Source organism: Lacerta agilis, chromosome 1 (genome assembly GCF_009819535.1).
Source record: "Lacerta agilis isolate rLacAgi1 chromosome 1, rLacAgi1.pri, whole genome shotgun sequence".
NCBI classification, from domain to species: domain Eukaryota; kingdom Metazoa; phylum Chordata; class Lepidosauria; order Squamata; family Lacertidae; genus Lacerta; species Lacerta agilis.
In genome coordinates, this window is record NC_046312.1 from 64,855,690 (window position 1) to 64,881,248 (window position 25,559).

The window sequence follows — 25,559 nt, forward strand, 5'->3', positions numbered from 1 at the left end:
TGAGGAGCGAGTATTCCAAAAACAGCAGTGTGGTTCCAAACAATCGCCCTTCCTGAACATATTATCCAAGAATGTTTTTTTTTCCAAAGGAATCCATGGGAAGAGGGCAGCTGCCAATCATATTCCTTTGCTTGAGCATATTCGATAAACGGATGCCAAACTTTAGAAAAGCTGTCCTTTGTTTTTGGATATATGTTTTGCTAACTTTCCCATTAATGCAATGGTCCAGATCTGGAGGTCCCAATTGTTTTGCAAATCTCCTGCAGCCAACTTCCAGTGTTTGGCCTGGCTGTTGTGATCAGGAATCAAAGTAGCTCTTTATCAGAAACCTCAGTTTCCGAACCATCACATAAAGATTAAATGTCCATCATTGGGTCCATAGGAGAATGCACCATGTGATTTGATAAACTTTATTTATTTGTAATTTTTTTTAAAAAAAAATCAGTAAAGACTCAGGAAAATTACAGAAGTATGGAAGGATCCTGGAGGGGTATTAGGATCCTGGGATAGGAGGAATCCATGGTGTAGTAGTAAATTATGAACACCTGAAACTCTTCATGACATTCCCCTCCTTCAAGACATCCCCCCACAGTCAGGTCCCTTCCAAAACTCTACAAGTAAAGGGAACAACTGGCCAATGCCGGCACTATGATTTCAGTACCAAGCCAGGTTGTCTTGCCCTCTTGCTTTGCTTAACATCCAGTCGTATTATCCACCCACCCCACCCAATGACATCTATTTTCATTGCCCTCGCTTCAAACTACAATACAGGCAGTTGAGTGTGCGCTTTTTAAAAAGATCATACATCCATTCAAAGAACAAAGTTATCTTTACTGTAAGGCTGTAGTGATTATTCCAGATTACAATAAATCTATGAATTATCCTTAATCTTCATCAAGTGCTTCTACCTAAGTAATCATTAAATGCACACAGAAACTTAAATATGCGCACACCAATCAAACCTTTATTAATAAATGAATATCCCAATGTGAGGACAGAACAGGTGTCTCCATATTTGGGGGGGGGGTGTTTTGCAAACCACCTCCTTTTTTTGACTAAGACTGGAGCATGAAGAAAAGAAACAGAAAGTACATGCGCTTCTTCTAGATGTCTGAAAGTGATCTTACTGCCATATGGCATGATAAATTGAAAAATGCATATTAATATATTTACTAAAAATAATTTATGTACCCTTACATTATAAAAAATATTCACATGAAACATTTCATTGGGGAAAACTCACATGCTCCCAGTAAGTTCAGTGGGACTTACTCCTAGGGAACTGTGCATAGAATCGCAGCAACATTATTTCTAAATGGAAGTGTCCAAAGCTGCATATTTTACCCATGTGAAGGCTACACCTCCTTCTTCAAATTATGAAACATGCAGTCCATGAACTCTAGATACAGAGTTGCTACACATGATCCAGGTAATGCACTTTGGAACAAAGCTGTCAAGTCACATGGTTTAGCTGTTGGTTTAAATGCTCACATTCATAGAAGATCTTCATTCCTGGCTTGAGGAGTCTGCAAAAGAGGCAAGACAGTCAAGTCCAACTATAAAACAGCAAAGAGGTCATAGCCATCTAATTACTGTATAATGATGCTTTGGCAAACTTGTTATGGGCAAGGGCATACCTAGGGGTCGTTTTGGTCGGCCCCCACCCAAGGGCACAGGACCAGAGGGCAGGTGCAAAAATTGTGCCTTTCCATGCTGGCTCAGAGTGGCTAGGAGCCCGTCTGCCTGTCTGCATGCTCTCTGAGCTGCTCTGGGTGGCTGGGCGAGGGACGCAAGCTTCTCTGGGCATCTTGGCGGAGCAGTGCTATTAGAAGTTTGAGAGGAGGGAAGAAAGAACAATGGAGAGAGCCAGCAAGAGCTGCAGGAGGAGGGAAAAGACAGAAGCGAAAGCAGTGAGTGGAAGGAGGCAGGGAAGCAGATGGACCAATGGCAGAGGAGGAGAGGAGGTGGAGCAGACCCTGATGGCCATGAAAGAAGTCACTGGCAGAGCATGAAAGGTGACAAAAAGCAAAGTTTTTAAGTTTCTGGTTCATGGTCTTTCCCAGCTTCGGAGGCGCAGATATCTCCTTGTGAAAGGTGCAATGGGTTACACTGATACAGCAACTTACCAAGGGTGCCAAGGAGCCTAGGTCCGCCTCTGCTTATGGGGAAAACAACCCTCTCTAAAATGGTTTTTAATTAAGTGCCACTACCACTTGTGATGAATTCGAAAAGACCCCAGAGGTTGTGTTCCTAGCGGTTCAAAGCACTTCACACTTGTGTTTCAGTTTCAATAGGTGAACACAATTTTGTGAATCTTGGGACCCCAGACTAGGGTCAGTGTTGGTGCAGCCACAGTTGATTGGAAGAGATGAAGGAATAATTTTAATGGACAGAACTGAGAGAGAAATGGGGAGAGGGAAGGCAAACAGAAAAAGGCCATAGGGAGGTTGAGGGAGAAATGGGGTTTTAGACAGGTGCCTCACGTGGGTTAAGAACCTCTAATTTAAGTGTTCCACAAAGTGGATCATTCGTGGATTAAGCCTGCATGGTATCACTGCAATAAAATACATTGGCATGGGAAATGATTGTCCGCTGTACACTTTCAGGTGACCAATAACTGCAAAGCAGCAGCTGTTTTTGGTTCGCTTGAGCAAAACCAAGCAAGAGTATTGTGGAAGCCTGAAGGCCAATTTATTGTGGAACAAGTCTTTGTAATAGAGCTAGGGTCTTCACCAACGTAAGGAGGGGCAATCATGGCCTTACTGTAGTATGTGTGGTAGGCAGAGCGAGAGAAGGTGGAAGGAGCAGAACTGGCTTCTGCAGTAGGAGACCAGACATTTTTCAGGACTGGACTTTGGTAATATGGCACCCTGAGTGAGGAAAAAAATTGGCAACCCCTACCTAAATATTCCTTATTTTCACTCCCTCCTCCCTCTTGCCTTCTGTTTTGCGCATCCATATAAATATAGGGATGATTATGATTATGATGCACATGCACTCCCTCTGCTCGGCATCCTGTGCAGAGGAACCCCCTCACCCCCTAAATCCAGTGCTACGTCTTCATGCTGTCTCCCCACTTTCTGTTTCTCTCATCCAACAAGATCCTGAGTATCCTGGTGATTCTCCAGAGGAGAAACACGTGTGATGTGTTTATGTTGCCTTCTTGTGCCCAAAGACAAGAAGCACAGGACTTCGTCCCAGAGCAGGTGTATGTGTGTGCATGTGTGCAATTACATTAGCACTGCTTCCATCTCCTCTAACAGGTGCAGGGGGTGCCAGTAGGTCTGTGACACTTCTATACAGCCCCACATGTCTATGGGAGCATATTGGACATCCCTCCTTAGAAAGTGTCCCTCCATATTGGATGCTGTTGTTAAAATAAACAGATGCCTACTGGTTCCATATATGTGCTGACTGATCCAATTGGTGAAAGACGCAACATTCGTATAAACTCCTGGATAGCCAGTTCTTCCACAACCATGGCCCCAGCTTATTATTCCATTAAGGGTGTAGTAGCTTGACTCTTCTGATGGACAAACCAGTGGACCTCCTGAATCACCCTAATAAAAATGAATAGAGCTTAAAATTAATATATACTTATTTGTAAGCTGATGAGGAAAGATACTTTCAAGAGCCATCAGTGTGACCTCAGTGTACACATTCTGATTTGCCACATGTATTGTGCTACTTTCATTTTCTAAATATTAAGGGGTATTGCTATTCGTGTCCTTACATTTAGACTGTAGGCTGAAGCTAGCAACAAAGAAATGAATGCAGTGCCTGTCTCCTGCGACCACCACTGTTGCCAGCTTTAAGCTGCTCAATCTTCTTTTACCATTTGCCAGCAAACAGGTATGACAGCAAGTAGGCTCAACAGAGTGAAAGATAGCAATCTATAGAGCTGTTTCTGGAGTGTTATGGTAAGAGACACTATTGCAGAGTAAGTAATAAGGAATTGTGACCAAAAATAATAGTTCCACTGACATTCATATGAGACCTTCAAGCAGTTGTAGACTAGATGCTGCAGCAAAATGATGCTTTCCTGACTGCCTCACCCCTCACCACGCCTCACTCTGAAGAAGGGCCCTCTTCCTCAAAATGAGGCAGAGCATGGCAATGTCATTGCCACTAAGATAACAGCAAAACATTGTTTAAAAAACAGTGGGGAGGTGAAGGAACCATGGGAGGTGGAAATGGAGATGCCACTAGCAGGAGAAATCATGATATATTGATTAATATCCACTGCCCTTGTTCAACAGCTTTTTCACTCATGGCTTTGTATGTGTAAAAGTCAAACATGCTTACAAGATCTTAGAAAAACAGATATTTCATCTCAGCTTCTACCATGACATACATGAATGAATGAATGAATGAATGAATGAATGAATGAATGAATTAGAAGACCTCTCATGGGGTAAATTTGCCCATCCCTAATTTCATTTTCCACTCTTTGTTTTAGTACTTGGTAGTTATGGCTAGACAAGAACCAGAAGAAGCTTTGCCTTGGCTCTAATAAAGTTATTGGTCCCTGTTTTGCTGGGTGTTTGCAGAATTATTGCACAGACCTTGTTAATTCCTGGTTGAATAGAATGCATTTACTCTGACTGCTTACTGTACACGCATCCTTTCCTCCTTCAGTAGGAAATCCAGCACAGAACATCCGCTTGTTCAGACCACCCGGATGGTTCATATAGTATTTCTGACATTCTTCAGAAACCAAAATAGGAACTTCAAGTTGATGGAGTTTCCTTGAACGTTCTCCATCTTGAGGGGTTAAAAAGAGCACACTCAGCAAAAACTAAGATTCAGATATAAGCTCCTCAAATATGAAAAGAACATTATTTTTTCTCTTTCACATGTCAAGCTTAATATGCATGAACTTCATTTTTTTGCAGTCCACATTCTCAGTTCATGAGCCCCACTTCTCCACTAGTCCCTAATGAAAAACGAATTGCTAGCTGGCTAATAGATGAACACAAAATTCTTACTGAAAGGAAAATGCACTCACCTTCATAATGAGTGCCCCAACCTGTAATGACGCACACCCTGGAAGCCTCAACCTTTTCGTCTTTCTCAGGCAGACACACAGAACGAACATAATGATTGAATTCGAAAGGCTCCGTGAGTTCTACCAGTGCAATGTCTGAATCTGTAGTCGTGGTGTTAAAATCTGGATGCAGGATGTACTGTTTCACCAATCTTTTCTAGAAATAGGAAAGCACAGCAGGATGATACATGGGAAGATGTCAGCAGCTCAAAGACTGCTCTACCCTTCTCTCCCCCCACCTTCCCTCCAACTTTATACTGTATACAACATTAAAGTCTCACATCGAACAAAACCAATCTTAGAAATGACTTTGTGATATGAAAGTAAGAGAAATGCCAAAACAAAAATGCAAAGCTGAGTGGAAATATGTTGAAGATTATTTCATAAAGGAAGGTATAAAAACAGATTTGGTGATTTGCTTAGATTGAGATACATACAGGGATAGTTATATTATATTAAAGAATTAATTATTTACTCACTTATTTTTTTCAAACTTTGTATTAGACAGAGCAGACTAAGAGCAATCATTAAGGGAAGCGATATACAAACAATTGGAAGTCAATTTTAAACTGTTATTCTTAATTCTTTGTTTCTTTTTTGTTTAGATTCTATGATATTTGTTTATTGTGTGTTTACTTTTTGTATTTTAAAGAAACCTAAATAAAGCATATTTTAAACAAAAAAAGGAGAGACAATGCTTGTACTATCATAACCCAAGAGAATCCTGAATAAAAACAATTATAAAAAACACATTTCAGGTAGTTTATGCAATTGTCTAGACTCAGAATTATTGAGTATAGCTCGATCACTGTTTTATTTTTGTGATCGGCAGTCATAGAACAACACGTATACTGGTAGTCACCTCAAAAAAAGGTAAAGGACCCCTGAAAGTTAAGTCCAATCGCAGATGACTCTGGGGTTGCGGCACTCATCTCGCTTTACAGGCCGAGATAGCCGTCGTTTGTCCACAGGCAGTTTTTCTGGATCATGTGGCCAGCATGACTAAGCTGCTTCTGGCGAACCAGAGCAGCACACAGAAATGCCGTTTACCTTCCCGCCAGAGTGGTACCTATTTATCTACTTGCACTTTGGCATGCTTTCGAACTTCTAGGTTGGCAGGAGCTGGGACTGAGCAACAGGAGCTCACCCCGTTGCGGGGATTCGAATCGCCCACCTTCTGATTGGCAAGCCCAAGAGGCTCAGTACTTCACTATAAAGTCCATCGTGACATAGATAGATAGATAGATAGATGATAGATATAGATGTATTTGAAAATACACTTCATGCAAAACTCTTTTTCGTTATGCTCCCACAGCCATGGGGAGAGGGAGAATTCTTTGTGCATGTTGCGGGATAAGGACATGTTCCTTCCATAAATACAGAATAACTTGTACTAACCTGACTATTAGGCTCTTGTTCTCCGATGTCGTGAGCTCCAGCAACCACACTCCAAAAATCTCCGTATTTTTCCCTTTACAGAGAATGTAATTGGTTAAAACAAACCCGGAAGTTTCTTCCAACAGTCTGTACCACACATTTTCATTCAAGCTTGCTAATATGTTACTCCCATCCACACAGGGATTCCGAATACACACGGAATAGGAACAAATTTGATTTGCTGAAGTCTAAACAAAGCGGGACTTACTTCTGAGTAGATTTGCTGGAAGAGATCAATACTACTCATAAAAACAACTGATTTCCGCACAAGTGCCACGAAACACCTCTTCAAATGCATAGGAAACCCACAAGGTGAAGAAGGAGGCAGCAGGAATGCACAGGCCGGCTCTGCCCAGTTGGAAGTGCAAAGTGCAGCACAGAGCCTCCTGCACTCTTAAGAGGCTCACTGTGTGTTTTAGAACCCGTGTGTTCACGATACATAGATACAGAATGACTGAAGAGGCCTTGAGTATTGCAATTTGGCCCAGGGCTGGATTTAGGTTTGATGAGGCCCTAAACTACTGAAGGTAATAGGACCCTTTATATGTCCAGCTGTCCTTTGTCAACAACAAATTGTCGCTGTTTTTTTTGTGCTGAATTTATGCCATATGGTAATTTAAGGACCTAATAGGTATCTAAAGCCATCTGCACATAACAAAAATATGTATTTTATCAAAGTAATTGTTGAACTGAAATACAATTAAGAAGAAGAATATTAATAGTGAAATAATTATTAAGCTCTAAATATATGTGTTTTTTTCCTTTAATTTTTTTGGGGGCCCCCAAGAGAGTGGTGCCCTAAGCTATAGCTTGTTTAGCTTATACATAAATCCGGCACTGATTTGGCCATGGGGAAGGGAGAAACACAGTTTAGGTCAAGAAATGGTTGCTCTGGTTTTATATTAAATGAAGAACCTCAGTCTTGCTGATGGGGTGGGAGCAGGAAGTCATATCAAATTGGCAACGTTTTTTGTGGGTACCAGAGGAATATATATTCTTCAGTCTCTTGCAATTTGGTACGTAGTCTGCCAAGAACTTGCCAAACCTACACATGTTTTCCTTTATCTTCATGTATTGCTATCCCTAGTTACTCTGGGTGTGATGACTGGTCTTCAGAACTTTCTGGGGTGGTAAATGACCAAGAGATATGTTAACCTTCTTTGAATTCTTCTAGTATGGTGAAAAATGGGGGTGTGGGAGTTCATGTTACGGGAGATAAAAAGGTAAAGGACCCCTGACAGTTAAGTCCAGTCACGAACGACTCTGGGGTTGCGGCGCTCATCTCGCTTTACTGGCCGAGGGAGCCGACGTTTGTTCACAGACAGTTTTTCCAGGTCATCTGGCCAGCATGACTAAGCCGCTTCTGGCAAAACCAGAGCAGCGCACGGAAATGCTGTTTACCTTCCCACCCATTTATCTACTTGCACTTTGACGTGCTTTTGAACTGCTAGGTTGGCAGGAGCAGGGACCAAGCAACGGGAGCTCACCCCATCGTGGGGATTCGAACTGCAGCCAGCACAGCAGTCTAAATATTCAGCAGGCTGGTGAAGGATGTTATACACACTTATCAATATGTAGTCATAAGTAGACATTCATAGGACGACACTCTAAATAATGCATTTGTTAATGTGCTTTCCAAACTGTTCAGGCGCTGTGAACTATTGTTCCTTAGGCATAACATAGTACTTACTTCTCTTTAAAACAGTGAGCAGCAGTCACCACCCATGTGCTTGTAAGAACTGCCCCTCCGCAGATGTTTTCTCCCAAAATCTGTATGCTTGCCTGCCAAGGCCAAGAATGTGGTACAGCTTCTTCGCCTCCAACTATCCGACTGAAAAGAAACCTGGGCTGGTTGGATGCTACTCCACAAATGTCACCTGGCAACATAGAAAAGAGGGAAAGCTATTGCAAACTGGGAGAAAACCAACAACCAGCCACTTGTGCCTATTACGGAATAAAGCTGCCCACATATAAGTCTCACCACTCCTCCTCTCTCCCTTCTTTTCTTCCCCAACTTTATACTGTACTGTATACAACACTCAAATGCACAAGATCTGTAGAAAAGACTTTACGACACGAAAAAGACACAATGCACGTACTTTTGTAAACCAAGAAAATCTTTAGTAAAAATTGTTTCTAAAAAAAGGGGGGAGGAAAAAGCTGCCCACATTTGGCTGATTCTACAGAGGCAGCTTCTATTTAATGTGAAAGTCCCACTGGATTTAGTAGGACTTGCAGGCAAATTGATAGGATGGTGTTTCAACGGTGGCTAATGAAGCAGTTCATTGGCCAGAACAACCAGCAGCCACAGCATGGTGATGGTGAAGGAGGGAGCCTTTTCATATCCCCCCCCTCTCTCTTTCTCTGGTGGGAAGGAGCAGCTATCCCAGGCAAGTTCTCATTTGCTGACCTTAGCAGCCTGCTTGGTCTTACACTAACATAGTAACAGCTACTCCTTTCACCACACGCTGAAGCTGGCCAAGCATGCCCTGCTGGCTAGGTTTTGTTTACCCTGATCCAGATTGACCATGATCAAGATTCATGCTTGTTCTGCATGAACTATGGGATCAATATCGCTACAGAGTCATACAACTTTACCCTCAGAATGTCTTATAAATAGTGAGCCAGAGAGGGCTCCAAGGAAACTTCCTCAGATGCCAGGAACCTCTGAACCGTTTGGAGGAGCTCCACTGGATGGCTAGTAGAGGATGCAATAGAGGCAGTGAAGTCCCCAATATATTTGGAATTGATCTTCTATTGCCTTATTAGGAAAACACATTTTCCAGCCAAACTTTGTTTGTGTGTAGAATGTATAGAATATCTACAAACCAAACCCTGGACTCCTCTCTACGTTCATTTTGCCCTTTCCCTGCTCCTACCAAAGGATACCTTCACAGAAGATGATTTACCAGGAATGTCAGTTTCATTTGAGGCATCACTTATTTCCTCCGGAAGCGTTACTTCACTGCTCGAATTTGATATGTTTAGGTCTAGTTTTTAAAAGAAAGAGAGGAGAGTCATTGTCAGAATTCCTCAAATCAACTTTCTTCTAGGGCTAGAATAATCCTTGATTTTCTGTTACCTGCAACAGAGATGAACAAAATTCTGGCTTTGAATCCACCAAACGTCTCTGTCTCATCTGAATGAAACTTGACCAGCATGGTACTAGAGGAACTCACAACTGGTGCTGGGACAGCAAATCCACAGGATCGAGCTAAAGAAGGTAAGTGGCAAGGTTCACAGCAGAACAGAAACAACTTCCCTGCATCTCAGCATACAAAACGTTAAATCAAACAGGTGTCGTAAAAAATTGGTGTCCTTTGTGCTGACAATTCTTTATATCAACATTGGGTCAGACCCCATTAAACTGATGCAGCGTTGAAAGTCAGTGCAATGAGTTCCACTAGTGAAACAGGACTTCTCCCCTGAACCCTCCACAAATCTGCTCAGGAGGGCTGGGAAAACCCCCATAACAGGAGGAGAGGAGGGGGGGTAAGTGCTGTACTAAAATGCTTGCTGAGTGTTGTATTACACCCTGTGTGTTAGGCAACTGCTACTATTTCCTTGATATAAATTAAAGGAATTTTTAGAGTCAAAAAGTATAATGGACAGTTTCAGATACTGACCAGAGGTTTCCCTGTGAGTTGTAATTATGCTATCTTCTCTCTCTCTCTCTCTCTCTCTCTCTCTCTCTCTCTCTCTCTCTCTCTCTCTCTGTGTGTGTGTGTGTGTTCAATGCAAGATTAGCCAAATAGTGAAAAACAATGTGACTACATGTGATGGGAACTGACCTCCTTATTTAATAAAAGTGCAGCCTACCCCAATCACTTGAAGAAGACTCGCTCACTTGAAGTAGGGATGGTGGCCAGTTCTAAGAACCAGGTGTGTACATGGTAAGTAGTGAAACGAATCCATTTCTTGCAGCGTTGCCACACCACCCACTACTGTCTCCCCAACTGGACTTATTTTGGGTACTGAAACCCAACTGGGAAGAAAGGAATCCTGGCAATGGACTCAAATCTCATTTAGTGCACAGCATTAGAAATAAGTATTAAAAAACAAACCTATTGCATTATCCTTTGCAACATTTTCATACACTGTCACTGAGTCATAAGTGCAGCCTTCGTTTTCCTCCAGTTCAAAATTTTCATATGTGAGCTTCAAAAAAAATAAAAAAATAAAAAATACCGGTAACCAACAGCAAAAAAGTTCATCAAACACAAAGAGGTTTAGTTTCAGATATTTTTCTTACTTGCCATAGATCAGTCAGCAGTGTTACCATGGAAACTAAATTGCTGCTCTGCCTATGGCAAGTAAGAAAATACCATTTAAACAAGGCATAGATTAATGCTGCAATAAAGGCTGGAATAAATGTGCACATGGAGCACACCTCAGGTGCTTCAGATGCACATGGAGGCTTACTTCAGAATAAACATGCATAGGATTTCTCTGCACACCCCCAAATTCAAACATTATAATTTATTATAATTTACAAATTAAAGCAGATCCACAGTTTCTGCTTGACTGCAGTCTACAATGCTTGCGTGTATCAAAATGGGAGGAGCAACCTCTGGGGCCCCAGGGTCTTAAAACATTTTTAAAATTAAAATGTTGTCAAGTTTTTAAAAAAGAAGTTTAGAGATCATTGACAATTTTTTTAAAAAAAATTATTAAAGATTTTCTTGATGTGCAGTGCTACCCTAAGCTTGTTACTCAGAAGTCCAACATGCATAGTACTGCAGCCTTAAAGATGAATTCATCCATAATTTCTATCAAGGAAAAATAATCTTAAATACACTATAATCAGGAACGTAGTATGTTGTAACACATATTACAAATATAAAAGGAATAGTTATTATCTTTATGAATAGATCACACAACACAAACCAGACTCAGACATCAGTTCCAGTGAATTAATTGGGACTCACTCCGTCCTAGGGAAAGGTGCATAGGAGTGCAGGCCAAATGTCATTTTAGTCACTGGAGGCCTCCAATAAGATGTACAGATATAACGTGAATACTGGGGAGTATTAACAGATAAGACATTAATACTTGGGAGCAGAGTACACCCCAACATTTTAGAAATGCAAATTATATTGGGGTACTGGTCTACAATGACATTTGTAGAAAAATGTGGTGAAAGATGGCTGGAGATGGTTGCTGGCAGCAGAAAAAGAGTATACTTCATTTTCTAGTGTCTGAAATTCATACTTGGGAATGAATTATTGATTTACCGGTACCACAAGAATGTAGACAGCATTACATACGACCTATACCCCTATATTACATGAATATAGCAAAAGTGTCAGTGTCACATAAAACTACACCCAAAATGTATGAATGAGTTTGCAGACAGACAGGTTCAAAGGACACTGAAACTTGAAAGAAAGAAAGAAAGAAAGAAAGAAAGAAAGAAAGAAAGAAAGAAAGAAAGAATCCACACACAGTGATATTCAGCTAAGATTTATTTAGAGGAGGTCTATTGGAATTAATGGATCTGCCTTAGTCACGTTCATTAAGTTTTACCCTGAGTAAAACTGAGTTGAATACTACTCATTGCATTTAAATGATATCCCAATGCAAGATATTATATGTTAACTAATAATAAAACAGCACCAAAATAAGGCAGCCTCATGAGTGAAATGTTATGTTGCTTGTGAAGGTTGGAATCAAACTTATGGTGTTCAGAGGAAACCCTTTGTGCTGGTGTCAGTAAATCAGCCCTGCCTTGTACCTTGACCACGTGGTTTTCTGGAGCTTGAACAATCCATTGACAATCTGCCAGATTATTGTAAGCCTCAGGGTAGTGCATGCTTTGCACCGTTCCTTCCTCGAAGAGTATGGCAATAGATCCACAGCCAGAGTCTAGAAAGACGGTGAAGCAAAAGTAAAGTGAGACAATTTAAATAGCCCCTTGGCAAACTACAAACCATTGGGCTTGTGGGCTCATTATGCTTACAGTAAAATATAAACTTGTTGTTTTGTTTATAATTAAAGGATTGCTTCAATGGACTCCAAGACTCATTTTTGCAATAAGGGAACTTTCTAAATATGGGTATTTGAAGGTTGGGTTATGTTTGCTCTTGACTCTTGTAGTCATTTTTTCCTCCAGAGGTCTTCAGAGCTAAGTCTGTAAATGACTCATGTGGTCCACTTATATTAATAATTGTGCAACTGCTCAGTTCTTCACCATCAAACCCTTTTGTATGATAAATCTGTGTACTAATTGCATCTCGACCAATGACTGCTAAAGCTACAAATCATAGAATCTCCCTAGCGCACTCCCATGTAAGGCACCAAAAAAGTATCGCAATTACTAAAGTAACCGATCTAGTGCCTGTAATCCATATATATTGTGAAGCCTATTTGGACTCTCATATATTATTAGAAAGTATTGATACTTACCTTGAAGAGACGCTGGCTCAATAGTTTGGTATATCATAGAGAACCCCGATCCATGTTCTTTGTTATCAGATACAAATTTTAGCCTTAGGCTATTGGAACCAACCAAAATCGGTAACGGGAGCTCCTTGCCACAGAATTTCCCTGAAAGATGTTGATTTTATCAATGCAACTTTGCTAATATTTACTGAGTGGTTCTACTAATGTAAGAAGAACCTGCTTCTGAGTAGGTATGCTTAGGACCATAGTATACAAGCCAGTGGTGTGGTGTCCCTAGCGATAGACTAGGGAGACTAGGCTAGACCCCTAAATATTCCCCTCGGGCCTCCTTCCTAAAATCCAGGAAGCTGCTGTCTGGCTTAGGGAGAGAGGCACAATGCTCCAACGAGTCCAAGAGTCCCCCTCTGCCATCTTCTCAAAGCCCATCCAGCTTGGGGAAGGAGGCAGGAGAGCTCCAGCATACTGTCAGAGCACTGGCACCTCCTTCCCAAAGCCTGGGATGCTTCTGCCCAGGTTAGGGAGGGAATCACAATGCTTGGACAACATCAGGATGTTGGGGCATCCCACACGTAATATCCCCCTGCCCCCTGCCCCCCTTGCAAGTTGGCACCTCTGGCCCTAACTGTTCCCCTTTAAAAAAAAATGTCACCACACACCACTGATTCAGTCTAATTTACAACAACAATGTGTAACCTGGTGGCTATATAAGATTCAGAAGGAGAAGAGTCAACCCAAAAATGCTTTAATATATCTCAGGCTCAACCTAGCATTTGTATCCAGATTTCAGCTGTATTCATTGTGGGCATCTTAGCAGCAAAGCTTGTCTGGGGTGCCTGCGCCCCAAAACACCTCTGAATACCTGGAGCATCATTACACATGGAATTCCAAAAACCCTTCAGAAAGGAAGAGCAATGTCAGGATTGGGCCATCTCAAGCAGGAATGTGGGCAAGGCAGATGAGAGAGGTGGATAACTCTTTCCTGTCTTCTTATTCTCTGCTCAGCTGGCCACGGACCATTTTCAACTGTAACTTTTGTCAACGTGAAAGTGAGTTCAGTCAATGTGGGTGAGGGCCCTCCAATATCAATGAGGGAAAGCAAAGAGCAACTCCTCTACATTCACACCCTCCCCCAAGGCTGCTGGGCATGGATGGCCTCACTCAGTGTCAGACATACTAGGAAGCAAAGCACTACTATGGTAGCCAAGACTTCAGAGGAAAACAGGGGTGGTTTTTGTGTCCATGCCACGAAGTTCCCATAGGTGAAACTCCTGTTTGGACAGGTCGCCAAGGCACACCATGTGTTCACTTCAGTACAGCATGTGCTGGTAACAAATATCCAACTTTTCAACCGTATAAGAACCACCTGCTTTTCATTTGGGAAAGTGTGCAGCCTGGTGCCCTTTATATTTTGAAGAAGACACTCACCAAGGAGCCTATCGTCCTTAGAAATCACTGACAAGGCATCATAGTCACAGTATATATCGGATTCCACATCAAAGTGGGTAAAATTCAGCAGTATATGCATTCCTTCTGGGACGAGCAGAGTCCAAACGCACAACCTGGATTGATGCACAAGAACTGAATTCTAGTTGGCAATCAATAAAGCACAGGTGCATGATACCAGGTACAGTTTCTGAAAAGGGACTTCAGCTACTCACTGGTTGTCCTGGTAAAAATGCTTAGGATGATCAGGGAAAACAAGCTGTCCTTCATTGCCAGGGAGTTTGCCATCTTGCACACTGCATGATGCTGTGATGTGGATATGAAGATATCAAGATTTATTGGTCTAACAGATTTGAGGTAACCAAGAATTATGAGGCTACAGTGGTAGAATTTTCCAAAACATTTTTGTTTTGAGGCTAACTTAATGTTGTGCTTCTTTTTCTCTCTTTCTCACACATACCCTAAACAGCAAGAAATAGTATTATATGATTGAGTCCATTTTACATTTAAAAGCACAACTTTCTGTTGGGAAAATTCCATTCCACCTTAAGTTGCAGACATGGAACTGTTGTGTGTCACATGTCTGTTTACACACCAGCACAGATTGCTGGGAACTTCCGTTGTGTATAGCTTTTGCTTTTGAGACTCTCTCTGAAGAGACAAAGGAGAGACATGTTTTTCTTTGTCCTGATTTATGCTTAATAAATCTGCTTGTTAATATGCTTTCACAAGCCTCCTCACGCCGCTTCTGTTCGTGCAGCGCGCTCTGCTAATATAGTGTGCTCAGACTTTTGAAGTCTGAGTCGCTGGTTTACGTTGCACCGGAGATCGTGGGATCGGCCAGCACGTCGGCTGGAAGGGCATGATCCAGCTGGGGACTAGCCAGCTGGCCTCTCAACCCCCTCTGTATGGCGACACTTTCCACATTTTTAGAGCAAATGTTATTGGAGAGAGTAACAAACATGTTGCAAACCAAGTATTCTGCAGTACTCAAGATAAGCTAACAGCTTTATAATCATGACTTCTATTAGAAACATGGGAGCTGCCTTATTCAGGGAATAAGTCCATTGGGCTATAAGGGTTTCAAAATGGGAGTGTTTTCCATCCTTACACAGAGATGTCGGTGATGGGTCCTTTTGTTTTTTTATGAGTTGGGGTAGGATTTAAAATATTTCTAGACTGAAAACACACACATAAAAATTAAGATGCTCTGATCCATTTACATTCAAAATTTTAAAACCCCAATTCTACCGACTGCAGTGCAAACACATACAAAACTAAGCATTACGGAAATAATCATCTCTAATCCATACTTTTAAATCATGCACAAGGAATCTTGGACTCTGCCAGTACATACTTAGTTCAGGAAGGTGTTTTCAGGCACATTATACTCACGTGTAGAGCTTTTCATTCTGATATCTAATTTAAAAGGAAAAGAGAAATATGCTAGTGAAGAACTATTAATGTTATGGCAAATCAGAAATGTAATAATGAATTTGCAACAACAAAACATCCATTGCTCCCTTTGGGTTTGACTCCATATAACAAGGATGTCCTAAGACAATATATTCCTCAACAACTGTTTTGGAAGAGTTCTAAGTGGAGCTCACAGTAGCTGTCATGACTGTAAAGCTGCTGAAATCAAGCTGATAATAATAATTTGTAATAATTTTATTATTTGTACCCTGCCCATCTGATAAGGTTGCCCCAGTCACTCTGGGCAGCTTCCAGCATATATAAAAACATAAGGGCATCTGTGACTGTATTATCTGCCATACAACCCAGTCAAAGCTGCAATTATTAGCTTTACAGAAAAGGCAACTTCCTCACACTACCCCAACAGGTTATGTTTTTCTGTTGGGTTGGCAGCTTTAAATAAAAGATTTAGGGTTGTTGCTGACAAATTAAACCTGTTCACGCAAGGACTTCCATTTGTGCAATGGAACTTCCATCCCCTCTCCTCCCCGCTCCCCCAAATGGTCCTGGGGCTTTCTCTAACCTTCTGCAGTAGATTTCAGGGAGATGCAGGGACATGCAGGAAGAGGAGAAGGAAGGGGCTTCCACTGCAGAAGTGATCATCCTTGTGCAAATGGGAAAACTTTGCTGGATACACTCCTTAATATGTGAATTAGGCAGAAGGTGATTAATATTGACTACCGGTGTCGATATGTTGTTGAATCCAAGGGAGCACCTTGGTAAGGTCTGTAAAAACTCCTGGTGTTCCTCTTCTGTTATACTTTTTTTTAAGGTTTTGCATCCAGCCGCGAGCACACCCATAGCCCCATGAGGTCACCCCAACCAGGGTCCAAGAACCATGCTCACGCATGCACACCAGAGATCCCCCAGAGTCACCCTGTAGGGAAAAGAAACAGATCCAAATGATACATATATAAAGCACTACATGCAGGTATTTTAGTGATCCTTCAAAAGTACACCCTGCAGTTGTCCAATAGACAGGACTGCCCCTGCCACGTGGCAGTTTGAAGTGATCTGTTTAAGGCAAAGCTATGAGGATGGGGAACAGGAACAGAGGAAGGCAAGAATTTATGTCTGAATGTTACAGATCTTTTCATAGCTCCCACTGTGCAGTGGGATGGGATGCCATTTGAGTTTTGCTTCAGGCAGCAAAATGTTTTGGACCTGAAGTGCTTGTGATGGACTGCTGCTTCATGAAAAGGAGTCCAACAGCGGGTGTCGAGAGTGGAACCTGGGATCTTCTGCATGAAAAGTATGAGCTCCATCTCTTTGCTCTGGAAAGTTCCCCCGCCCCATCACAGAGATGGAAAAGCAGGCAGGTAGGTGGGAAGAAAAGGCTCTTCGTTTTACCAACCTGGCAGGCATCCTTTCCACCATCTGGAAACCCAGCACACATTACAGTGTCACCCTGAACAGGTTTCTTTAAGGTTGACAATGCTCTAGAACATTCGCCATGGTCTAGGATGGGCAACTCCACTTCATGCAGGACTTCAGGGAGGAGACCATCTAGAAAAACAAGCACACCGTAGGAAACTGTTTTATAGCAAGTTACACTATTGGTTCATTTATTCTGACAGCAGCTCTTCAGGACCTCAGAAGTCTTCCCATCACCTATTGCCCCACCTTTTACTTCTTTTAACTGGTGATGCCAGGGCTAGAACTTCGAAGACCTTCTGCATGACAAGCAGGTGCTTTGTAACCAAGATAGGATCCTTTCCACAAAATGTCCAAGCCAGACAGTGAATGGTGTTGGTGGAGGAACAGCTTATTGGAGCGAGGAAGACAATATTTTTTTCAGCCATTCATTCAATGTGGCTTCCACAGAAAAATATGGCAAGTGACACTACAGGAAGCAGAGCCAAGATGAATTTTGGAATATTCAGTGTGAGGTCATTGGACATTGCAGGGAGGGGGGAATATAGTTCTGCCCTTCCTTTCTTAAGACATTTTTCACCAAACAAAAATAAGCACAGGCTTCTGAATATCTCTTTACAGCAGTATCCAGTATTTGCTCACTAAGAAGCTTTAGTAACGACATCAATCTGGAGTTGAAAGTTGTACACTGGAAGAAGAAATGTTTTCCCAAAGCTCCTTAATTGTGAGAAGGGTCATCCTTCTGGAGTCTCTTCAGTCTGTCATTGTATCTCTCTTCTCTGCTGTAACAGCTTCAAAACCACTCCCCCCCCCTTCTCATTTATTATTGTATTTTTGTTTCAGCATATGGGAAGTCTCAACCAGTTGGGGATTGTGTTGCAAAGGGATGATGTCACAGAATCACAAAACTTCAACTCACAACACAACATCTTACACAGCTGCTTTGATATGGCCGTGCTTCCAAAAATAATAGCTTAGGCTTACTTTCTCTTAGGCGACCCCAGCCAGAAGTGACACATAAATATCCTGGATCGAACGTTTCATTGGGTTCAGGAAGACATACTGGCCCCACTGTTGAACCTGCCATGAACACAGTAGCATATTGGAATATTAATGTGTGACATATTAAAATAATGTTAATTTAAGTTCTGACACAAGCAGTAGTTACTGGACCTTTGCAACCTCTGCAGTCTACACAGTGGGAGCTATGCTCTGAATCCACCAGATAAATGGGTGAAAAAAACACAACTATCAAGGACATAGAAGATCAAGTCTTGCTGAAGAAGGATCAGCATGGCTTCTGCAAAGCTAAGTCCTGCCTCACTAATCTTTCAGAGCAAGGATGAGGAAACTTTGTACAGTAGGCTACATTCTAATCACCCAAAAGCCAGAGGTTACTACACACACTCACATCTAGGCCAAGCAAGGGACATTATCTACACAGCTATCAAAGGAGCAGGTGTCTTGTTTATCCCAGTGAGAGAGATAGAGATGGGGAGATAGGATATGCAGAGCAATTCTATTTTGAACTAAAAAGGTAAAGGTAAAGGACCCCTGACAGTTAAGTCCAATCGCACTCGGGTTGCAGCGCTCATCTCGCTTTACAGGCCAAGGGAGCCGGTGTTTGTCTGCAGACAGTTTTTCCGGATCATGTGGCCAGCATGACTAAGCCACTTCTGGCACAACGGAACACCCTGACGGAAGCCAGAGTGCACGGAAACGCTGTTTACCTTCCTGCCACAGCGGTACCTATTTATCTACTTGCACTGGTGTGCTCTCGAACTGCTAGGTTGGCAGGAGCTGGGATCGAGCAACGGGAGCTCACCTGATTGTGGGGATTCAAACCGCCAACCTTCTGATTGGCAAGCCCAAGAGGCTCAGTGGTTTAGACTACAGCACCACCTGCATCCTATTTAGAACTACTCAGAAGTAAATCTCACAGAGTTCAACAGGATATACTACTACAGTGAAAACATGCAGAGAATTGCAGCCTTGCATTCAGTTTATTGGGCAAGCTATTCTTTTTGCCTTTCCTTCTGTGAAACTGGATTTAATCAGGGTTGCCATATTTCAAAAAGTGAAAACCCAGACACAAAAGTTGTTCAGCTTTTTTGGGCAATGTTGTTTTGCTTTTATTTTCAAAATAAAAAAGAAGTTCCAGAGCTATTTTTAAGGAAATTCACCAAAATCTACACTTCCGACATGGGTTGCCATTTGTCCAGATTTCCCCAGACACTTAACCGCCTGGGCGCTGTTTCTGACGGCTGAATGTTGGCTATGTCCAGGAAATTCTGGATGTGTGGCAACTCTAATTTAACTGTAGTATGTGGGACCCGATAGGTAGCTAGGATCTCCCCCAAAACAAAATCTCAGTTTGCTAACCACATTCCACACGTCAGAAATTTTGTGGTGGTATCCTTTACAATTTCTCAAATTCCCAAATGTACCCAAATTTCTCAAATTCCCAAATGTGGAAAAGATTAGTCAGATTGAGAGACCAGGCTATTTGAAGGACTGCCTGCTGAGGCATTAAGACCATTGCAGACTAGCAGGTACCAGAAATAGGATTTTCTCAGTGGGAGGGAGCCCTACATCTGTGAAACTCCCCCCTTGAGGAGATAGCTGTACCGGCTGCTGTCGTTGTTTTTTAAACATGTTTTTTGTTATTATCGTTTGTGTTTGTTTGAATTGTATTGTGTGGGGATGGAGAGGGGAAACAGCCTCCTGCTAGTCCTTTTAAGTGCATGGGTTTACATGTTGACATTATGATTATTGTCTTCCAGCTCTGCTTGTGGGCTTCCCAGAGGCATTTGCTTGGCCACCGTGAGAAACAGGATGTCAGATTCAGTGGTTTGATCCAACAAGGTTCTTGGGGTGGGTGGGTGGGGAAAGCACCTGCTTTTGCAAGATCTCTCTCCTCTGTGCTTCCTGTACTCCCAGTTCAGCACACTAGAGAGAGATTGTGAGAAATTACTTGGTGGGAATGCCAGTACTTTCTTTATTTGCCACATTTTCCTTGGCAGCCGATTTGGCAATGGCCACAGCTTGATTCATGACCAAGTCACATGACCCAACTGGCATGTGCTGAGAGTGGTTGAGTTGTAAAGCTGGTCATATGGCAAATCAATCACACTACACTCGCCTTGAGAACCAAATTAATCTACACAGTCCACAATATCCCCATCAATTTGGTCTTTATTCTCCTGAATAAAGCAATGAAAAGGCACCAATTGTTCTGGCAATGAAATTTGTATCTGTGTGATTCACCTATGCTTCCTGATAATAAATTATTTTCCCTTGAGTATTACAATTAATGTGTATAACAGGCAGGTAATTGTAGACAAGATTACCATATTTAAAGTGACCGTTCATTCTCAGAAGGGCAATGTCATAATCCATTGGTTTCTTTGCATTAAATTTTGGGTGTCTGGTGATAGATTTTACATGTAGGGTTTGCTCTTCCTGCTCTTTCTGGCGCAAATCATGCTCTCCAGCAGTTACGGTCAGCGAACCAAGCAGGTATCTGCACAGTGGTAGAAAAAGGGGGAGGAACTGGTTTTCATCTTTTGAAACAAAGCCAAACAAAATACAGAAATATCATCACAAAGCACCAAACCCTAACTATTTCATTTATTCATTTATATTTATTTTATGACATTATATACTGCGCTCCAGTAGCTGTTTTCAGGTGCAGTGAACATTTTTTGAAAGCTATGAAAAATATGTAACAAAACAACAACCTGGAATCATGGCCTTCAAGTGAAATTCTCTATCTGTACCTGCTTACAACGCAGTGAGCAGCTGTGATTATCCACTGAGAGGAAACAAGGGTTCCTCCACAAAAATGGCGATTATTTCGTTTCAAGGAAACCTGTGCCATAAAGAGAACATGTCACATTAGAAATGCAAACCTTTTCCTGTCGCATTTGCAAAAGCAAGACAGAAAACAGAAGAGGTGCCATGCATGTCCCAACATGGCGATTGTTGGTATTCACATTTGAATGTTTACAATCCTGAATGATTTTTGCTAATGTCTGAAAATAGAGGTGTGAGTGTGTGCGTGTGCGTGCACACACGCACACACCAAATTACTAGGGATATGCAGCAGAAGTGAATGCTAACTATCACATTGCATGCACATCCTATAGATCTCTTAGTTTTCAGTGCTTTTCAATATCTGTCTTGTAAGTCCGCTCCACTTCCCTGTGGGGAGGAGTTGCGGTGGACTGCGGAGCCGCTCTCCCACTTCCTGTTGGGCGGGGGACTTCGTCCCTCACCGCACGGAGGAGTCCCCGGCCACGTCAGCAGGCAACAGGCCAATCAGCCGGCTGGGGGCGTGGCCGGGGCTCCCTTTCAAAAGGAGAGGCGCGAGCCGAAGAGCTTCCTTTTCGGCTCGCTTCCTCGAATCTCCCACCCTCCCTCCCTACAGGTAGGTTTCACACTATGGCCTTGCTTTGGACTTTGGTTGGTCGCCTGCCCTTGTCAGGGGCCTGGTAGGAATTTTTCCACTTGGCAGATTGGCTGGGCCATTTGGTTTTTGCCTACCACTTAGCAATCGTCACAACTTTGTAAGGTATAGGCTACAGTCCTATACCTTGTTTACTTGGGTGCGAGCACCATTAAGCTCAATGGGTCTTACTTCTGAGTAGACATGCTTAGGGTTGTATTCTCAGCGTATCTTCCAATGGGGCTTCATAGTATTTTTAAAAATTAAATTTATATCTTGCCCTTCTTCCCAAAGGGAGCTCCAGGTAGCAAACAAGTGACTGAACAACAAAAACATATTGAAAACTAAGCAAACTTCAGATTGCAACCTTTAATTCAGTTTCCACAGACAAACTTTAATGCAAAAGGACTCAAGTTCAATCCCAGGAAGATGCAGGTAAAAAATTTCAGCTGCCTAGGCAATATGAAAGATCCCTCTAGAGACCATGCAGACCTGCTGCCAACATAGATGATACTGGGCCAATGGACCAATCATCTGGCTCAGTTTAAGGCAGCTTCCTATGTCCCTAGAAGCATGAAAAGGTTAAAATATGTTTTGTCCCACCTGTTGGATTTCTGAAAGAGAAATAAAGGTCTATTTCTCATCAGGGAACCCCGGAGGTCCAGCAAAGGGTGCTTTGAGGATGTGGGTGTGAATTACTTTTCCTGAGATAGGCCATTGCTTATGGGTTTGAAGCTATTGTTTGAGTTTTCCCAAATGGTATGCCTGTCGCAGTTTCTTAAAATCGCTCCTGCCTTGTAGGCAATATATTAATCACAACAGTTTTCCAGCAACCAAGAGAGAATGGAGATTGTTCTTGCCACCTGCAAGCAATACCCTGGTTTTTGGTGTGTGTGTCCCCCCCCCCCACATCCATGATAAGCTAGGCCAGCCTTCCGCAAAAGTCTACTGACTTCCAGATGTTTTGGGCTACAGCTCCCATGAGCACTAGTCAGCATGGCCAATGGGCAGGGATGATGGGAGCTGTAGTCTGAGGCATCCAGAGGGCACCAGGTGGAGGAAAGCTGAGCTGGAGACCTTAGAACTTAGACTAAAGCTGTAACTGGGAGGGATATGCTTACCTGCCATGGGTGAGAACCTTGTTGCACCTGGGTCCCGCCAACAATCCGAGAGAGATAGCTGTACAAATGCCATGAATTTGCTTCCATTTTCTGCCCACACTTGGAATCTGAAAGGCATAATGAACAGAGACAATGGTGCAGAAAAGGGAGGAGGAGGGCAAGACTGCTGGATGTTCATCTCCAGGTTTTTTCCCATAAGATGCCAAATAACTTTTCACTTCCAGGTGGTACTAATTGAAGTTTTCCCATCAATATCTAATAATCTATATTATTTCTAATCTTAGGCTGCTATCCTTCACCTATGTATGTCAAAGTAATCCCACTGAACTCAGTATAACTTACTTCTGAGTAGAGAAGGCTTGCACTGCAAGTCACTATGAATGCAGTGAGTAAAACTCAAGTAAATAGCAAAAACAAGCAATAATCAAGGTTCTAAATTTGAGAAGTGCAAAGAAAAATAGCTCAAGATATATGTGTATGTTTAACAAACATAACAACATCTATGCACAGTCAGACTTCTGTAGAAATGGTTTTTTTTGGGATTTCAGATGGACTACCTTTGTCCAGCAGGAGAATTAAAAAAAGAGAACCCAGGCTTCGGGGTGTGTTTGTCATAGCTTATTTTGGAAATATACACAGTGGTTAACAAATTACATTCTCATGCAAAACAGAAGTGAAATATCTTCACAGAAGTGAAATGGAAGTGAAATATCACTCTCTGGAAAAGTTTGCTATAGCTAAAAACCACTGTGAAGTTATTTCAGATTTGGTTTTATCAAATGTCCAGCAGCACTTTTGTTTGCCTCTATGGCTTCTATCTAGCACAAAAACATCAAAACTGATACAAGAATAAGGAAAGTTTAGAAAATTATATTCATTGCCGTCATGCAAAGTTTCACGAATAGACTATGTCCAGGATCATAAATGAAGTACACGTTAAAATACATTTGTTATTCTTTAAAAATAGTTATTTCATTGTTATTGATGCATAGTTATTTCATTGCTTTGATGCATGAATTCCACATGGCGATTCTTCTGAAAAATAGGTAGGTTGATTCATATACAAGCAATGGCCTGCTTTTCTTGCATTACACCAGGGGTTGACAAGGCTTACTGGGCATGGGCCGGATCACTCCTGTGGAGATCCTCCGTGGGCTGGGCTGGTGCACTGGTGCAGCGCAGCACTGGAAATCACTGGAAATCGCGCCTGCACAGAAGCGATTTTCGGCATCTGGGCATTTGCAGTAGCGATTTCCAGAGCCACGGAAGAGAGTCCCTGCGTGCGCTGTGCTGGTTTAGTGCAGCGCGTGGGGACTTGCCAAGTGGGCAACTCTGTTCGGGGGCGACTCGTGGGCCAGTTAAACGGCCTCCACGGGCCACTTCCGGCCCATGGGCCTTAGGTTGCCAATCCCTGCATTACACTATGCATGTAGCTGCTGTCACAGGGCATCTGAATCAGCATCTGAATCAACTCTCAGTTTTGTCACTCAATAAATAGCCATTTGCTCCTTAGGCAAGGCAATTTGGACTAGGGGAGGGAAATCACTCCACCCCATGCAGAAGAGCTGCGGCTGGGATGAAACTGAGAACTTAAAAAAAAGAAGAAGAAGCTTCTAGGTTGCTGCTATTTTTGAGTGGGATTCAATCACATGGGCAAATTCAGGTTTCATACTTATAAAAGATTGGAAAGTCTTGCACAACAAACCCACTTCCTCAAAAAGACTGAACTTTCTGCAGTAAGGAAAGCAAGGGGGAAATGCACTGGAAAATGTGGAATGACATTGTGTCGTTGCAAGTCTTATCAAACCTCCGCACCAACAGATCAAAATGAATGCTCATTAAACAGCCAACGTCTAATCTCCCACAAAACAAATCAGGCTAGAGGCACTCCGAGTGAAGATAACACCTATTAATCATGCGTAATATGGATCTATGCCGTTAGAAAACATTTAAAGACAAGCACGAAATCATAGCCATACCTTGCTGATTAGACATTGGTGCAGAGCTGCCTTCTCTAAGATACATTGCCACAAGCATAAGTAACAGCAGATCGGCCAAGGCCACTGGCATTTTCAGGCTGTAAGTGACTAAGTTAAACAGAGTGGAGAACTTTATAGTAGCAAAGAAGAAGCTATAACACAGTGGGAGAGCAGTAGCAGCATAATTAAAGTGTAGGTTACTCATTAATCCAGCTGTAAAGCTTTTAACCAGGCATTACTAAATTTTTCCCACATTTAACCAAGCATGATTCCTTTTCAGTTCTCGAGGGACTGTGGGTTTAAAACAAAAGCCTGCTAAATACTGAGTTTGACTGTCTCAAGAGATCAGCCTATACAGTACATTAAAAAGAACAATAAATGGCTGGTCATCAGACAAAGTCCTTTACCAGTTTAGCTGATTATTTAGAACTACACTTGAATTATTGCTTTTTCCAAGGCTATCTGCATCTGATTTCTTTCCTTCTTTTCTTTAATAGATCTGAGAGCAAAATAACACTCTATGTTGACACCACAACCCAAATTAATTTACTAGGGAACATAATGTGATTGAATCCACTTGAACTTATTAAATAATAATAATAATAATAATAATAATAATAATAATAATAATAATTTATTTCTACCCTGCCCATCTGGCTGGGTTTCCCCAGCCACTCTGGGCGGCTTCCAACAAAATATTAAAATACAATACATTAAAAGCTTCTCTAAACAGGGCTGCCTTCAGATGTCTTCTAAAAGACTGGTAGTTGTTTATCTCTTTGACATCTGGTGGGAGGGCGTTCCACAGGGCGGGTGCCACTACCGGGAAGGCC

General features: G+C 42.1%; 1 protein-coding gene across 1 annotated transcript; it reads right to left on the minus strand.

The window, feature by feature from the left end:
* Positions 1 to 1,341: 1,341 nt before the first annotated feature.
* Positions 1,342 to 25,048, minus strand: OVCH2 (ovochymase 2). The gene is made up of 21 exons (XM_033152034.1): positions 24,727 to 25,048; positions 22,748 to 22,854; positions 20,959 to 21,050; positions 20,530 to 20,702; positions 18,164 to 18,259; positions 17,160 to 17,311; positions 16,487 to 16,682; positions 15,725 to 15,748; positions 14,545 to 14,635; positions 14,312 to 14,445; positions 12,890 to 13,030; positions 12,219 to 12,349; positions 10,549 to 10,642; positions 9,567 to 9,698; positions 9,394 to 9,474; positions 8,175 to 8,361; positions 6,446 to 6,518; positions 5,009 to 5,204; positions 4,613 to 4,764; positions 3,395 to 3,560; positions 1,342 to 1,526 (listed from the first exon to the last, which is right to left on the minus strand). Exons 1-21 carry the CDS (start codon positions 24,929 to 24,931, stop codon positions 1,507 to 1,509), a joined length of 2,643 nt encoding a protein of 880 aa, XP_033007925.1. The 5' UTR covers positions 24,932 to 25,048; the 3' UTR covers positions 1,342 to 1,506.
* Between the last annotated feature and the right edge of the window lie 511 nt (positions 25,049 to 25,559).

What these genes read in the sequence shown, in the direction of transcription:
- OVCH2 (XM_033152034.1), bottom strand. Translation starts at nt 24,931, where the DNA reads ATGAGTAACCTACACTTTAATTATGCTGCTACTGCTCTCCCACTGTGT. An exon ending in GAACGGTCACTTTAAATATG is followed by an intron (nt 18,260 to 20,529) that starts GTAATCTTGTCT and finishes TGTTCATGGCAG; the next exon opens with GTTCAACAGTGGGGCCAGTA. An exon ending in AAATGAAACTGACATTCCTG is followed by an intron (nt 8,362 to 9,393) that starts GTAAATCATCTT and finishes CTATGTTGCCAG; the next exon opens with GTGACATTTGTGGAGTAGCA.